The sequence below is a fragment of the Telopea speciosissima genome, chromosome 11 (assembly GCF_018873765.1).
Source record: "Telopea speciosissima isolate NSW1024214 ecotype Mountain lineage chromosome 11, Tspe_v1, whole genome shotgun sequence".
NCBI classification, from domain to species: Eukaryota; Viridiplantae; Streptophyta; class Magnoliopsida; order Proteales; family Proteaceae; genus Telopea; species Telopea speciosissima.
The window spans coordinates 39252597-39269749 of NC_057926.1; the positions used below are offsets into that span (position 1 = coordinate 39252597).

Here is a 17153-nt window from a genome sequence, read left to right on the forward strand (position 1 = left end):
CCCAATTTCAGGGTACAAATATCCCATGCGTCTAAAAACATTACACAACCATTTGAAGGAGGAACGTAAAATTAAATGAAGTTTTAATCATAAAGAACTCCAAAAAGTGGCTTAACAAAAGCTACATCCTACCAGATCAGACGCTTTATTTAGTCTTACTATAAAAGACTACCATTCATAATACAGACTAATTTCGTAAAATTACAAGAAGAATGTGAGTAAAGGATAGCCAAAACAGAGTTCAAACTAAAACAAGCAACCAAAAAAGACGATTAAGCAATATGTGTAAAATTAGTGCGAGCGTTTTACAGAGTCCCACAGATAGGACGAATTTTTTCATCCAATCAAGAGTGAGGATCAGTAAACCTCGATAACAGAACCAAGAACTGACAAAATACTCACCCCAGAACAGCAAAAGCAACTAAATTTCGCAGCTTTGCTCAAGCATGAAGATCAAACGAACTGGGAAAAAAAAAAAGGTCGTGTAATCCAAGAAATTCGCATGATTCAGCAAAGAAAACTGAGAATTCACGACTTCAACTATAAAAATTCGACTCCAAAACCGAAATTCTTTGTAAATTTATAACTGACAAATCTACAGAATTCAGATACAAGAAACCTACATCATTACTCAATTCCCGGGTTTTAAACTATAATTCAGAAACAGAACACCATCCAATAAATCGAATTCTGCCACTAAAACTTGTCATGTCATACATTCCCCAAGACTCAAGAACTAGAATTCCCCATGAAATCCACCTTCAATGCACAATGAGGTCGCTTTAGTCTACAGTACCGAACTGAACACTCACTGTAAACCTTAGATGATAATGCAGATTTCAGAGCTTTCTCAACCACCGATGAATTCCCTTAAGGAGACGAACTTCAAATCCCTACGAACTCTGTAGAGATAACTTCACTGAAATGTAAGCAGTTCCTTTGTACAGAAAGGAGATTTGCAGAGGAATTCCATTCACACGGGAGAGAGGGGGAGAGTGAGAGAGTTCAAACCTTCAACGTGTGAAGCAACTCCGCATGGCGCCCAAAAACGATCTATTTAAAGAGGCTATTTTTCTTTTTGTCCTTTTTATTTTTTTTTTGTCTTCCAATTTTGTTGGATTAAAAAATGAGAAAACCTCCAAGGAATTTGAACTTTCAAGCTCCCCGGGCATGAAAAGGAAAGGTGGTGCGAGAAATAGATTTGGTAAAGAGTCCGGATCCTCTACTTCCGCCTGCCCCGTACGGTCGTGCACCTTACACATAGTAAGGAGGTAAAGACCGCCTTACCCCCGCTCGGGCAAGGCGGTCTTTTCACTATCCTACTGTGTCTGGGGCACACACGGCAATACCGGGCAGGCGAAAAAGTAGAGGATCTTGATTTTTTGGTAAAAATTTTTGTTCCTGGTCATGCATGGTCTTATCCTCGGATCTTTTTCCTCTCCAATTCTTTGCTCGACCCAGCTCCCCATTGCCCCCAACAAGGGGAGTGCAATGACTATCCTACCCCTACCCGAACAGTCTGCACAGGTGGGTCCAGCCCCCTTATTAAAGGCATTGGGGAACTAGGCCGAGCAAGGAACTAGAAGAGTTAATTTTCCCTTATCCTCTCTCTCAAAATGAAGTTCAGTTTCTTCTTTGCACGTACACACAAGTGCATGTACATGCGTGCACCTATCTGAGGCAACTGCATATCCCATTTTTACCATTTACATATGTGATTGCCACTCAGATGTACATACACCTCCACATACATGTAATGATCCATTCTCCACAATGGGGGACGAATGACGAAACATCCCCACCACCACCAATTGATGCCTCGTAATTCTTTCCTACCTAATGGGCATGCATGAAATTGAAATCCTCCTCCCCTTAAGGTTTTGCGAGAAATTAAGGTTTTAATTTTCTTTTAAAAGGGTTCTTTTTTGCTTATTATTATCATCATCATCATCGTTATAATTAGGAAAAAATAATGTTGTTTGGTTGCATGGTTCCTATGTCTAGAAAGAAGAGCTTGTAAATTTACCATTTTGCCCCTTGTGAAATCAAAAAACCCATCCATGTTGATACCCTTGTGCGCTCTCTCATTCAACCCGTGCTGGTGCAAAGGCTACATGATCAAGCAGCAATCTCTTGTCATTATTATTAGGGGGAGGTTTTCATGCATGGTCGCATGAAGTGGAAGGAGCTACGAATTCGTCAAATAGGGGGGATTTGTCATTTTGGCCTCCTCTTGTAAGATGGGAGATAGGTGTATAGAACTGTACATGGTGTACAACTATGTGCATGGAACCTTTGGAAAAGGGGCTGGCACACGGCTAAGGTGCCTAGCATGTGCCAACCTCATTATCATCCTGTGTCTAGCCCTCTGATTGGTGCATGCCACTTGCTTATCGAAATTGACGAAATAGCCAACCGTCTTACTATTATTAATATTTATTTTGTGCAGATTTTACTAGTAAGACCACAGAAGGTTGGAAATTGGAATCCAAGAGGCAAATTCTTAGGATACTTATAATTAATGCTTCCTTTAATGTAAGGGCCTATTTAGCAATTATATTGAACAGTGAGGGTACTATATTAAATTATGAAGTACCGATTGGTTTGATTATAAATTGAACTACCTAATGAAGGGGGAGTTACACATCGATATTCCAAATAAATCCATGTGATTGATCGGCACATTACTTTAAAGAAAGGAACTTAACATCTCTTTGAACCCTTGGGAATCTGAACTGGTGTCAAATGTCTCATGGATCAAGTAAAATGAATCAAGAGTCAATGGTAGTTAGTTGTAATATCTCTCCAATTTAATTTCCTTGGATAATGGGTTTATTGAAATTTTAATTCTATTGAAACATGAGAATTACCTTAGATCCAATTATGACAAATCAGAGCTAATCTTATCTTAAATTTTTTACTACTAAGAATGACATGAGATCTAACCATCATGATACAACTATATGCTTAGATATATACTTCTTACTCTAGTTGAATATGGCATTCAACCATTCATATAATTCAAATCTTGTCGTAACCAAGGTTGGTTGGTTACCACAAGATTGTAATATTATTTTTTACCTTTTTAATACAATATATTTTTTCATTGAGGGTAAATATTATCATTTCACATAAAAATTGCATTAAATGTAGCACCAAATGACTTTTAGTTTTTTAAAAATCATTTTTTAACGTGTACTAAATACTGCATTATTTTATATAGAAATAACATTATTAGGCTCTGTAATGTATGCTAGTGTCTCCCTGTGTCTATCGCTCTCCTCCCTCATATGAAATGACAAAACTACCCCCTATTGTGGAAGGAGAGATTGTAACACAAAGAAAAGCTAACGTATGTTACACATAATTCGACAAAAATTTGACAATGATTTCCAAATCTTTAGGGCTATATATAAATATTTTTTTAGACTAAAGATCTTGGATCCTGAATTGTGACCATCAAAGAACCCACATTTGTAGATTTTTCTTTTGGAAACAGAGTGAGTTCATCCATACACTTGGCTCTTTTGATTCATCCAACCCAATTTATGACTCTCTTCATTTCTTTTTTTCAATAATAAAAGATTGGTTTTTGCGTATTATCTATTGGGGAGAGTTTTCGTACATGGTCATGCATGATGCACAGTCATGTTTTCAATTGTTGAATGGGCATGATCATGTATAGTATATGGTCTGTCATCTCCATCCAACGGTAGTAGACACAATCGTTCACCATACACAGTCATGTACGAAACCTTTTGCCTTATCTATTTAACTAAAATATTTTAAATTTATATTTTCGACGACTTATCATTGTCTTGTTGAAGGTTGACCCAAAAAAGTTAGTTGAGTTATCCGAGATTCCAAGGCTTGTGGGGTTCGATCGACCCGGTACTAAACCAGACAGTACGAACTCACCGTCCTTGAATCGATAGCCATCAACGTGTCAAAGCATCACACGTGGTTGACGAACAAGGCTCCTGTCATATCATCATCAGATCATGTGAAAACCACTATGATGTTGACACGTATGAGATGAGATTGACACATGGTCTTCAATCAAAGTTTCCACGTGCTACTGTAATTACGTGGCATGCTAAGACAGGTTGAATGCTGACGCCATGGTATCGTCGTCATGGCGAAGGCCAAGAGGGTGTGTCGTTAGGCTGACAGGTGGCTGCTATACATTATTCTTCCGAAGGGCCCACACGAGGAGGAGGAGGAGGAATAGTTGGCTGTTACACCAGAACATGGAGTTCTAACCTTTCATGCAATGACACATTGACACAGCGTTAACTGGGTCTATTACCAAAAATAGACACAACGTAATAGTGAATATCATGTGGGATCCACAGTTTGCTGTCGTTGAGAAGAAGAAATGTTCGGTTACGTCGGGTCGGGTGAACCTTAACCAGTGGATATTTTTAGATTCAAGCAGTCAATTAGGTTTTCAAATTTGGGAAATTTTGTTTGTGATCGTTAGATTACCATTTTCTTTCGCTACATTAGCCATTAGGGATTAAATTGTCATTTGACTTAGAATGTATGGTATAAGAAAAAGAAGTTCCAAGTAGGTAGAGTTTGAGTAATTATACAACAAGTATAGAGAAGTGAGTAGTCATCACTAAGTTTTTCAAATATATTATATTCAACCCTTATTCATTTATTAAAATGATTGTATCTACGGATCTACCCACTTTAATCGGCCCAATTGACAACCCATTATAGGGGTGCAACAGGGCTGGATTGGGCCAGGTTTTTGAAAACCCAAGCCCAATATTCCCGGGGCTTACACCAAGCCTTGCACAACCCCAGATTTTTAAATATTATTATTAGAAGAGAAAGAGAGGTGTAAGTTTGCTTTTATGGGGGAATCTGGAAGGAAATTCCGAGTGAGGAGAGTATGAGTAATTATCCAGCAAGTATAGGGGAATGATAGTAGATTTCTCTAAGCTTTTTAAATACTATATTCAACCCTTATTTAGATAAAAGTGACTTAAATCTACACAATAGGGGTGCAACAGGAACTCGCTTTAATTGATCTTGTTTTCAACCCAAAAAAAAAAGAAAAAGGAACCCGCTTTAACCGGCCCAATTGACAACTCAATAGGGGTGCAACAAGGTTAAGTAGAGCTTGATTTTGAAATAGGTTGAGCCTGGTTTTTGTAATCCTAGGCCCAACCTAAGTCCCAGCGATCAAACCAGGCCATGCGCAGCCCTAGGCTGGGCTAAGATATACTAACCCATGGCCAACCCTAGTGAGGTAATGGTGGGCACGCTTTGCCCTATTTTGTCATTACCATTTGGTTAGCCCGATAATAACCAACTTTTTTTTTTTAATGAAAGAGAAAAACTTATATTGCTAATGGAGGGCACCGGAACCAACTTTTATTTTTAATAGGTAGACCCAATAGAGTTGAATTCGTGACTTCTCAAAATTATGAAGTGTGGAAGTCCTCTCCCGACTTCTTTCAACTTATCGTGACCTGAACATGTGTCATGGGGTAAAAATTTATAGGTCTACCCCGGAGATATCTCATCTCTTCTTTGCAGATGATATCTTTATTTTTTGTCAGGCAACTCCTGATGACCTGCTTACTATTAAAATCATCTTGGACCTTTTTTCTTATATCTTCGGACAAGAAATCAATCTCTCAAAAAGTGGGATCCATTTTAGCAGGAATGTTCCCAATGACGTAAGACATTCTCTTAGCTCCCTTATTTGCATTAAGGAAATGTCAAAGGACTCCATCTACTTGGGTACTAACCTTTTTCATGGCAGGTCCAAAGTTAGAGAGTTAAAAGGGGTGGTCTCTAGAATGCAAAAGAAGCTAGCCTCTTGGAAAACCAACTTCCTGTCCTATGTTGGACGCAGTGTTCTCATTCAATCAGTATTGGCATCAACTCCAGCTTGTTTAATGAATTGTTTTCTGTTTCCACTCAAAATTTGTCGAACAATTGATTCCATTTGTCTTAATTTTTTGTTGGGGAATGATGGCAAGCAATGGCAATACCATCTTTTTCTGGTTTGATAAATGGGTTCCATCTACATCAGGTAATCTCTCTCATTCTGCTACAATTCCAATCACAAACCCTGACAGAGTGAAGTTAGTAGATTGTTTTAGACAAGGCATTGAATGGAAATCTGAATCTATCAATACCTGCATTCCCCCAAATCTCCCATCTCGAATTCAATCATTGAATATTTTAGATTCCGATGATAAGTGGTGGTGCCTAAAGGCCAAGAATGGTAACCTCACCACAAAAGTAGCTGCACATGAACTAACCTCAATTTCTACTGATGATTCTGCTAATTTTATTGCTTGGTGGAAATTCTTTTGAAAAATTCAAATTTACCCAAAATTTAAGTTCTTCTAGCGTTTGCTAATTGCAGGAATTCCTATCAAGGCTACTCTATCGAAATGGATCCATATTGAATATTCCTGTGCTCTGTGTGGGAATGGTGTTGAATATTCATGGCACCTTTTCTTATCTTGTGATTGGGTTAAACACATTTGGGCGACATGAACATTGGGGTTAAGAACTGATTTCTTGGATTTTGACATTCTGAAACTTTTTTGTTTGTTTTCTTATCTTCGGCTAAGGTCGGATACACAAGTGGTTTCTTGGTTTTTTTGTGTTTTTATTATAACATGTTGTTATGTTTGGACAGCTAGAAACAAAGTGGTTATTGCCTCAGAGAAGCCCGATCCCATGTGGATCATGAATCATGTCCACAAATGGACCTTTGACCAAAACTTATTCCCCCCCCCCTCTTTTTCTTTCCAGTATGTAATAGAACACAATGCAGTGGTTTCTCTAAACACCTCTTCTTTTAACTTACCTGGCTCGATTTTCCTGTTTTAATCTGTGCATAACACCATATATCTGGATTAAGTGTTGTTGGGTGGTCCTATATCTTTTTGATAGATGGCAGGATTAAGTTTTTTGCTACAAGAAACATTCGAATTACAGAAGATCTAGCCTCACACCTTTTTGCGATCCGTAAAGGAATTGACCATGCTGCCTACATTGGGTTGAAGATTAAAGAAATTTGGTGTACCAACAAATGGTTCACTGATGTTCTTCCATCTCCAACCAAATGCCCATGGTCGTGGAATTTTTTCAAAGACTTACTATATATATTAGACCTAACTCAGGATGTATATTATAGGAATACTGAAGATACTTTTTGTCTAACTATAGCTAGGAATTTGGCTAAAAATGCCTACCACAAAAACTTTGTCCTTTCCCAAGTTGTTTAATTTTATATATGTTTGGTTTTTTCATCCAAAAATAAATAAATTATGAAGTATGGGTCTTTACTCTTTACCAATTGAGGTATCAGTTTCCACCATCTCTCCCTCTCATTTCTTTTTTTTTAATTTCCAAATGTGGAACTAAAATGAATGTATTCTCTGAGTCCTTTCTATTTTCCTTTGAGTATAAAGTTTATGGGAGAATGTTCTATGTGCCACAGCGCAGCCTGCGCTCAGGCACATGGGTAGCCTGTATAGGGGGGGCCCGGGGAAGGTGGTTATTCTGCCCACCCCCATGTGCCTGGGCGCAGGTTGCGCTGCGGCACAGAGAATAGCACCCCAAAGCTTCTTTTTTTTTCCCCCACACTAAAAACTTAAGAGAGAGGGAATAGAAAATGTGATGCTTATAAATAAAATTAGACACCCCCAACTATTTACAATATTTTTTGTTTTGATCTATATCTATAACACATGTCAAATATATATAGGGCCTGGTTGGATCGGACCAGGTTCAATCCAAGGCCTCAGCCCATGTTGAACTGAGCTGGGCCTAAGAATCTCAATCTTGGCCCACCTTACGTTGTGAAGATCCCAACATAGACCGGATCAGGCTCCTCTACGACCCGGGGGTATGCCAAACATCTTCTGGCACGACACTAGAGCTCGCCTCGTGGACGAGCTCTCATTTGGACGGTGTGGATTGATGAAGCACAAATGAGCATGGTGCACATACGATGGGCAAGAGGATTTGTTTTATTTTGAAATTCGGATTTCCAACTTGATTTGTACCATCCAAATGAGAGCTCATCCATGTGGCGAGCTCTGATGTTTTACGCCAGAAGATGTCCGGCGTACCCCTACACCGTAGTGGAGCTCGATCCACCTAGACCTGCATGACTCAAGGTGAGCTCAAATTTGTTGGGGCCAAACTTACACCACTCCACATCAATTATCTCAAAAGTGAGCCCGGGGTTCTCATACGCACAAATTTGACGTGCGGCAGCCCAAAGATGGGCTACCTGCTTCTCTCTCTCTCCCTCTCATAATTTTTTTCTTATGATTTTGATTTAATTCGTTCCTCCAATTTGTTTATTCAATGTTATATCATTTTTGCTATTTTATTTTCCATCATTCCTTTTGTTTTATTCATTTCCAATTTCTTTTTTAATGATTTTTTATTCAAATATCAGTATCGATTCGATACGAGGCATTGATACGGTACGAAGTATTGGTCATAGCATTCGATCCATATCGCCAATCCAATACAGGACATTGAAACGACTGACGAAGACATTGCTCTTGTAATCAGACTTACTGAATCGATAGAATTAGATCATCACATCATCATAACGTTGTAGCGCCATATTGTCATAGCGGCAAATCGCCGTAGCATCATATTGTTGACTCGACATAGCTCCATAATAGTAGATCACTATAGCATCATATCACCATCGCGCCATAGTACTAGATATCTATATCGTCATATAGCCATAGCGCTATAGCGATAGATCGCCATAATGCTATGATGATCGCCCCATAGCGTCATATTGCCAGTACGCCATACTGGTAGATGGCTATAACATTAGATTTCCATAACGCAATGATGATCGCCATTGCGCCATTGTACGTGCTATTGCACCATAATAGTATATTGCCATAGAGTCATATTACCATTGCGCAATAGCAATAGATCACTATAATGCTAGATTGCCATAGTGCCGTAGCTCCACTGCGGTAGATCACCACAACGGTAGATCATCATAGCGCTATAGTGATCTATCGTTATAGGGCTAGAGCGCCATAATATCATAGCGACTATAGCGTCATAACGGTAGATCGCCATAGCATCAACCCGGAAACATTGCTATTGCGCCATAGCAGTAATAGCGCTAGATCACCAAAACTTCATAGTGAATCAACATTAGATCGAAATTAGGTCAATATTGGATTGGTTTTCTTTTCCAATCAATACTGGGTGGCAAACTTGCAATAGAATTAAATAAAATAATAAAAAAATAAAGAAAGTGAGATTTAAGGCCTCTTTGGTATCATTTTTCATTTTTATTTTTTTTCGTGTGTTTGGTATCACTTTTGAAACTTGTTTTTATTTATATTATCCACATATGTATTATCAAAAAAAGGAAAAAAAATAGGCCAAACATGAGGAGTAAGATAGACAGTTTTTTTTTTAAAATTTTTAGAAAGACAAGCCCCCTCCTCCTACAATTGCAGAGAAAGGCTAAGCCGTAGGAATTGGATGGCCCAGACATATACAAGTTATATACACCTTCACATTAAACAACTGAACATTGCTTGGAACAGGTGTTTTGCAGCAATCATTACCTGAACAAGAAAATATGATAGAGCTTATGGTAGGCATGGTATCGTTGGTACAAACCGACATACACCCGTTTGCAACTTTTCCACCATTGACACGAGTGAAGTTGGCAGAAATATCACATCCAATGGCAGTGAAATTGTTGGGGGTAACAGAGAGGGTGAAGGGGAAAACTATGGATTGGCTTCTGATAACTCTATGTTACTACTTTGGCGACAGGTTGAAGCAACCGAAGTCTATTGGAGTCATTACAAAGGATCTTAAACCATTTGTCGAAGTAGCATTCGTTCCCAATGCCAAATGGGTAGGGAATGCTGATGTTCTCACATTTCTCCGTGCAACCATCCTTTGCCATTGGTGTTCCTGCTACATCAAACTGATAAATTAATTAAAATGATATAAAAAAAAAAAAAAAAACAAAAACAAAACTCATTTGCAGCTTAAAAGGATGAATTACCTCCAGCAGGAACAAATGATAGAGTTGGAGACACTGGTGGTGGTGGAGGAATTTCATTTTTTCTCATTGTAGGCTCGATTTTATGCGGAATTAAAATGGATGTAAATGGACATATAACACTATCAGAGGACAAATTGTTTGCATTGTTTATGCTATGTTTGTCGCACCAAATATCTCACCAATTGAAGAGACAAAATCACCCCATGGAAGGTTACGAAGGTGAAGCACCTTCGACGGCGTCTACGTGTACTGGACTTGAGGCTAACCCGAAGAATAAGACATCTAAGCTTAAGGTTTCGGAATTAGGGCAGCGAGCAAACGAGAGAGAGAGAATCCTCAGTTATTTTCAGGCTATAGTTTTAGGCTTCGGAATAGAGAGACTGCCAAACAGATGGTGTAGCATCTACTCTCTATTCGGAAAGATTTTCTTTATTTTCTACTAGAGTTGATTTGGGGAAGAAGATTGATGAATACAGAATCTCTTCACCCACCACTTAAAAAATGTTATGAAAATTATTTGGACATAGGTAGTTACCAAATGATTTCTCATTTTATATTCTTTTATGTCTAGTAAGTATCAAATAGTTTTTTCATTTTTGATCAAAATGGTTTTTAATAATGATTTTTTTATAAAAAATAGGCCAAAATGAAAAAAGATAGCCTTAATAATTAATAAGAGAAGGCAGGAATTGAATAGCAATTTAGAAAATTGAAGTGGAAGATTAAAAAAGAGAGAGAGAAGAAAAGGAAGGTAAAAGAAATGTGGGTAACCGGGTAAGTGATTTATAGTGAAAATCTATGCATTGGGTTGAGAGTTCAGCATAAGTCAACTCGGTACATGATCTGTAGTGGAATTCTGTGGAAATGGATTTTCTCTAGTCGTGGCTGGCTGGCAGTCAAAGAAATAGGATCTTAAAAGGTATTTTAGAAAATACTAAAACCTAAATAAGTATTTATGAACCCAAAATGGATAAATTATTCCATTTCGTTGGCTGTCAACCTTGTAACAGGACCATTCACATCCACCTGTGAAGCCTATTTTTTGGGTGGTTTTCGAGTGCTGGGCCCTCCATCTCTTGCCACAGCCGGAGGAGAACCAGTTCCACGCGTCCGATTGAGAGCGTACGAGAAGCGTACGAGGTACGTGGACCTGATCCGGATTTTGAGAGTAGGTGCTGGAGATCTCGATAAAGCAATAAAAAAAGGCAACAAATGAGAGAAATGGTTCGTTCTGCTCTCAGTGGACTGGTTTACCTCCCTCTTCTGCTTGCCGGTCCGGTTCTAAGCTCTTTTCGCCCTCTCTGCTTCGTTTCTGCTGTAAACCCTAAGCGCGATTCATCCTTCTCCGTAGAAGCAGCCATGAAAGCTACTCCAGTAGCCAAGAAAGTGAAACATGATATGGAAATGTTCGGTGACGTGAGGATAGATAACTATTACTGGCTTCGTGACGATTCTCGATCCAATCCGGAGGTCCTTTCTTACCTGGAGGAGGAAAATTCGTATACAGATTATGTCATGGCAGGTAGTCTTCGGCTTCACACTCCTTCTGTGTCGTCTGACTGATCTTATATGGATGTTTAAACTTTTTTTTTTTCGCGTTTTGGTTGGTTTTGTCACTTTGTATCGTCCAATTGCATTGTAGTAGAATTAGTTTGTCTTCAATACTAGAACAGAAGAAATTGGCTAAATGTACTGCTTTTGGTATGGTTTTGAAATGTGAGCTATGCCCAACAAATACAATTTTAACCAATGTAGAACAAAAGTGGAACACCAAAAAACCACAAAATTTGGATGCTGGAAATTTAAGGAAAGAAAAGGAAGGCATATCTGTCATGAGGTCGAGATGGCTGAACTTCAACTATTTCCATATAATGCGATGAGGACAATGTTATGAATCTAAACGGATGAAAGCTTAGTCTGACTCAGACACTTGTTCAGCAATCCTCTCGTTTTTTTAAACATTGTATTGGCAGCCTAGGTTTAAATACTGGTAGGCTGATATTGATACCGGTACCCATACGTATTGGCCGTATTGGATGGTTTTGCCCTCACATTATTAAAAGAATTTGAATTGTGGACAACTTTACCCCTACTACGAACCGTTACATACATTGGCCAAGTATTGGTATGGTTGTATCGACCGATCTGATACCTATATTTCCAAACATGATTGGTGGTAGTAGTAATAGTGGTGTGGTAGTTGTAACGTTAGTGGTAGTACCAGTGTGTGTGTTGGGGGGGGGGGAAGGAGTCTGGAGACCTAAGGAGGCTAGGGGTTTCAATTGGCATGTTTCCATTTGATACATTTGCTATGTTTGGCCACCCAGAATCCGACACTAAGTTGGTTGATCGCTATAGGTTGGGTCACTTGGAGGGTTGATGATCCCAATCCAGAACCTTCATTAGATAAGAAACCCTCTGGATCAGCTGCTTTAGATGGTCCACCTCAGTTGTATAGCCTCCCCCAAAAAAAGGAAAAGGAAAAGGCTCCTACCACACCCAAAAAAAGAGATAAAAAAAGACAGGAAAATAGGCCTGGGCCCTAGATGATCAATCTGATCCGACCCACAAAAGGGGTGATGATGCCAATCTCCAACCTTCACTAGTTAGGGGAGGCTCTGGATCAGTCACATGTGTGGTTGCATAGTCCAGCTCAATTATGTTGCCCACCTGTATTGCATATCTCCTGTAATTTTAGCCATTATAGTTTTAAGAATTGTAAATTTACAATCACTGAATGGAGGAGGATGTCTTCACTACATTCCATGATGCCTTTTGGCTAAAATTGGTTGTATGAGTAGAGGTGACATGATCAAGTAGTTCCTTATGAGCTGCCAACTAAGCTAGCATGTTTGTGAGCATGTGCATGTGTGCTCTAATTTCTGTACTTTGAACTACCACATTAACTGGACTTGTTTTACATCTTTATAGAAATCCCATCCTCTTGTTTCTTAGTTTACAAAACTTTTAGTAGACAAATTGCTTAGAATTTGGAATGTGGCATAGACGTGGTGATTTGTTAGGTCAGGCTTGATTTGTGTTAGGCTAATCATACGGTTAACAAGTAAGCACTCAATCCATAGCCAACCAGTTTGTTAATCATGTTGTGGAATTCAGGTTGTTTGTGGGATGGTTCCTGGTTTGGTGGTTGTGGGCTATGGTCAACTGCCAGGTTGATTGTTTTGGATTGGTTGTGTACTTGGAATAACTGTAAGTTTTGGCATGGGGTTTTCTAGTGATGTATAACATAGTCAGTTAACCTCGGTGGCACTTAATCCAGGTCTGGTTTATGTTAGACTGATCATAGGGGTAATAAGTAAGCACACAATCCAAAGTGAATTGGTATATTAATCAGGTTGGGGAGTTCAGGTTATCGATCACAAGTACGTCTCTGAATAGAGTTGAATGGCAAAACAGGATCCATGTAGCCAGCACCATGTAGTTGGGATACGGCTTAGCTGAGTTGAGTCTTAGGAGAGTTCAGGTTGATAGTTTCTGGTTGGGTGGTTGTGGGCTTTGACAAATGACAAGGTTGATTCTGTTTGGATGGGTTGAATGCTCTAGCTAACTGCCAAGTTTCCATCCAAATGCATTTTGTTTATTAATCGCATCAGAAAACAACTACCAAATACTGATTTTAGTGGAACCAGTTCACCTAAGTGGTGATATATTAAGATTGTTTGAAATTGAGAAATTACGTAATGAATCTCAGCCCCAATAGTAAAATGCTAGCTTTTGCCTTTGAGCAGCTGCAGTCACGGTACTGGAGATAGCGGTGGTAGTTAATACAACCGGCCAACCTAGTCCTAGATCCCATATTAGGAATCAAAGGTCAGATAGGCTGTGCCACAAGATCTAAAGTATTTTCTTGATAAAATAGGGTTGAAAAGGCAGTACCCATGAATAGTAAAGAAGAAAGATCAGAGAGGGGAAGAGGGGGATAGGGAAGGATAGAGAAAGGGAAAGCCTTCTCTTAGCTACCAACTCAAATCCAAACTTTGTATTCCATTCCATCAACCATTATCATGGGGGGTTGGTAATGTAGTTCTAGATTGGTAGGAGACCAACTAGAAGCCAATAACCAAGATGTTCTATGAACTAGGTAATTCGGCTAGGTCAAAATAGGTGAAAATTGTGAAATTTGGGTTAGGGTTTGATGGTAGGGTTATGCTAAGTTGATGTAGGGAAGTCTTTCAGTGAAGGTCTTATTAAGTTTTAACAAGTCTAGGCCTTTTAATTAGAATCGGCAGCAAGGTTAGTGTTAAAGTTTACCGATTCCTTGTAAGGAGTACATGACCATATGTGCCGTGGGGGTACATATGTGTCATGCATACTTAGTTTTACATCTTGCGTATTCCCTTTTAGAGATTTGTTACTTTATTAGTTGGTTCTAGATAGGTTAGTTTCCTATTTAGTAGGATTGGGTTTCTATCTCAAGTCTAATTTAGTTTCCTATTCTAAGTAGTATTCCTAAGAGATATATATGATCAAGAGGTGAGAATTTAACCTCACCGATTTTGCCTCTCTCCTCTTTCATGCAACTCTCTTTTTCTCTCTTGCTCTACTCTTCTTCATAGATTCTGGGTTAGTTCTTCTTTGATTTTGTAACAGTTAGGGTTAAGGTTTCGGGTTTTTGAAAAGAGGAAAATATGGATTTTTAGGGTTTATGATGGTCAGATGAGGGAGCAACTTGGATTGAGTTTAGTATGAGAGGATAATTCAATCAAAGTTTGGTGTGATTTGGCTGGCTAGTCTGGGCAGAATTTAGGTCTTGGGAAAATTGAAAACAAAAAGGGGGAATTTAGGGTTTGGGCTGTGAGGATTAGAAGAAGAATTGATGGGGATGGGGATGATTCAAACTCACTGTTGTTGCAGAATTTCCTTGGCAGCAGTTTGTTTGATTGTAGACCTTGAATAAAAATCAAAACTTGAATTGAACTTGAAAGTAGGGCTTCAAAAGAACAAAGAGAGCTTGAACGAACCACCCGGGCTTCACACCGCAAGGTTTTGATTGGATCAAACACCAATCCCACCAACGAATCACCTGGGTTTCCCACCGCAAGGTGTCAATTGGACAAGCACCGATCTCACTAGCCTTGATCAAACACAAGTCAAATCTTCAATGGAAGAGAGCAGCAAAAAGCTTTCATTAAACAAAATTCGTGTTCAATGCTTTGCCCCCTTACAACCTTATATAAAAGACTCAAAAATAGACTCCCACACTTAAAAGGAAAGGCCTAACTTAATCCTTAACCTATTAGGTACCCTAAACTGACTAGAAAACTGAAATAGACTCAAAACAGAGTACTAATCCAGCCCAACTAAACACTTAAAAAAAAAACTACTAAATTCACTTAAATGGAGCCATTGGTTGAACCGGTTCAATTTAAGAACAAAATCACCAAAATAAAACTAAGTAACACCAAAATAAAACTAAGTATGGAACTAAAACAACTAATCCCGTATGCAACCCTCTTACCCATACTTTAGGTCCGTAAAAATTACCTATTACATAGAAAACCCATGGGATCAAAGGCCCAACATGTATAGATACCAACCCTAGACTTATTTTAATAAAACAAGCCTATTTCGGTGGTGAATCTGCATCACTTGGTTACATATTTACAAGAAAATAAATAAAAAAATCTCCTAGATAATGGTTATGTATTTATAAGGAATAAATAAAAAAATCTCGTAGATTAATTCAACTTCTAAGATTTTTTAACTAGCCAACTAAGGACTCTAAAGTTCCTAAACTAACTCAAAAACTACCAACTTAGGAATAAAATACAAGTATCTATCCAACTATCGCTAACATGAGACTCACTAAGATAAGATGATAATTTTGTGTACCCACTTAATCCCTCACTTTCGGGCCTTATAATCGAGCCCATTACATTAAATAAACCCAAAAACTATTTTTCAACCCAACCCAGTACTAAGTCTTGGACAAAATTTAAACCACCTGCATTATTCTATTCTGGTTAAAAAAAAAATTGTCCTTGAGTTTTGTAGAATGGGAGGATAATCACCACTCGATTGGCATCCACGATCAGCCTTCTTGACTCGACAATCCAATGTTTCTCTTGAATAACACAGTCAAAATTAGTAGTCATTAGAATTTTGATGTTGAAGGTCAAGGCCTGTTGCGGAAGAACAAATTCCACATGTTCGATCTCTATAGGGATGATTTAGATTTGCTCATAATATTCCCTATGAGGCTCTTTATCTTCAATCAGATCTTTGATTAATTCATCTGCGATTCTGATCATGGGCTCCTCTTGAGGACCTTTGGTTTCAGGAAATTCCTCGATCAACTCGTATTCTGGCTCTTCCACCTATTGCTCAACGAGTGAGATCAGTTTGTCGAAGGAACTTTCCGTATGATCGGATGCGAGTAGTGATTGACTTTTAAATTTCTTATATTGTCGCCGAGTCTCTTCAAGATTCGCTTTAACCTCCTGCAAGTTCTCTTGTATGACCTGAAGTTGTTGGCAACATGGTTCGAAAACTCGTCTCGACCAGGTCGAGATTCTCGAGATCTCGGCGAGACGGTGCATTTTTTTTTTCTGGTTTCGGAATGATGTTTTGGTGGGCAGTTGGCCATAGTTGGCTCCGAAACTTTAAGGTTTTAGGCTTAATAACATATTTAAATCTTCAAATTGAAAAAAAAAAAAAAACTCCCAATTTGGTGTTTGGGATTTGCACCCTTAGTTGGCAGTAAAGGCTGAACCTTTAATGTAATATTGCCTTTTCTACACATTGTTTGAATGATATGAGACATAATTGGCAAGTAAAACAAGTAAATTATGGAATAATGGATGAAGACACATAATATTGAATAATTATCTAAGAAATAGTTAAAAAACTTAAAGTTTCTACTACAAACCACAAGATACAGTGAAGTGTTCATAATGCATATTACATAGACACCCAACCTAAATACAATGAATAATACGTACATAAGTCATAGACACCTTTGTTAGCAAAACACGATTTGAGTGAATGGTTTCAATGATCAATGAGATCAGTCAAACTCTCTATTTATAATAATAATGAACATGATTACAAAGGGAAACACTATTCACGATAATGTTCA

The 17153-nt window shown here is 38.5% G+C and overlaps 2 protein-coding genes across 3 annotated transcripts in view; one reads left to right on the forward strand and one right to left on the reverse strand.

Moving 5' to 3' along the window:
• Positions 1-864, reverse strand: part of LOC122645868 — an 82039-nt gene extending 81175 nt beyond the window's left edge. Inside the window, exon 1 of one of the 2 annotated variants that reach the window (XM_043839264.1) lies at positions 718-864. The gene's annotated coding sequence lies outside the window, so the exon portion shown is untranslated. The remainder of the gene's footprint in view (positions 1-717) is intronic. The other variant, XM_043839265.1, reaches the window with a different exon arrangement.
• Positions 865-11249: 10385 nt separating this feature from the next.
• The window catches only part of LOC122646223 (protease 2), a 31018-nt gene continuing 25114 nt past the window's right edge, over positions 11250-17153 (forward strand). The window contains exon 1 of the mRNA XM_043839727.1: positions 11250-11576. Within this exon, the coding sequence (XP_043695662.1) occupies positions 11267-11576 (310 nt within the window). The 5' untranslated portion in view covers positions 11250-11266. The remainder of the gene's footprint in view (positions 11577-17153) is intronic.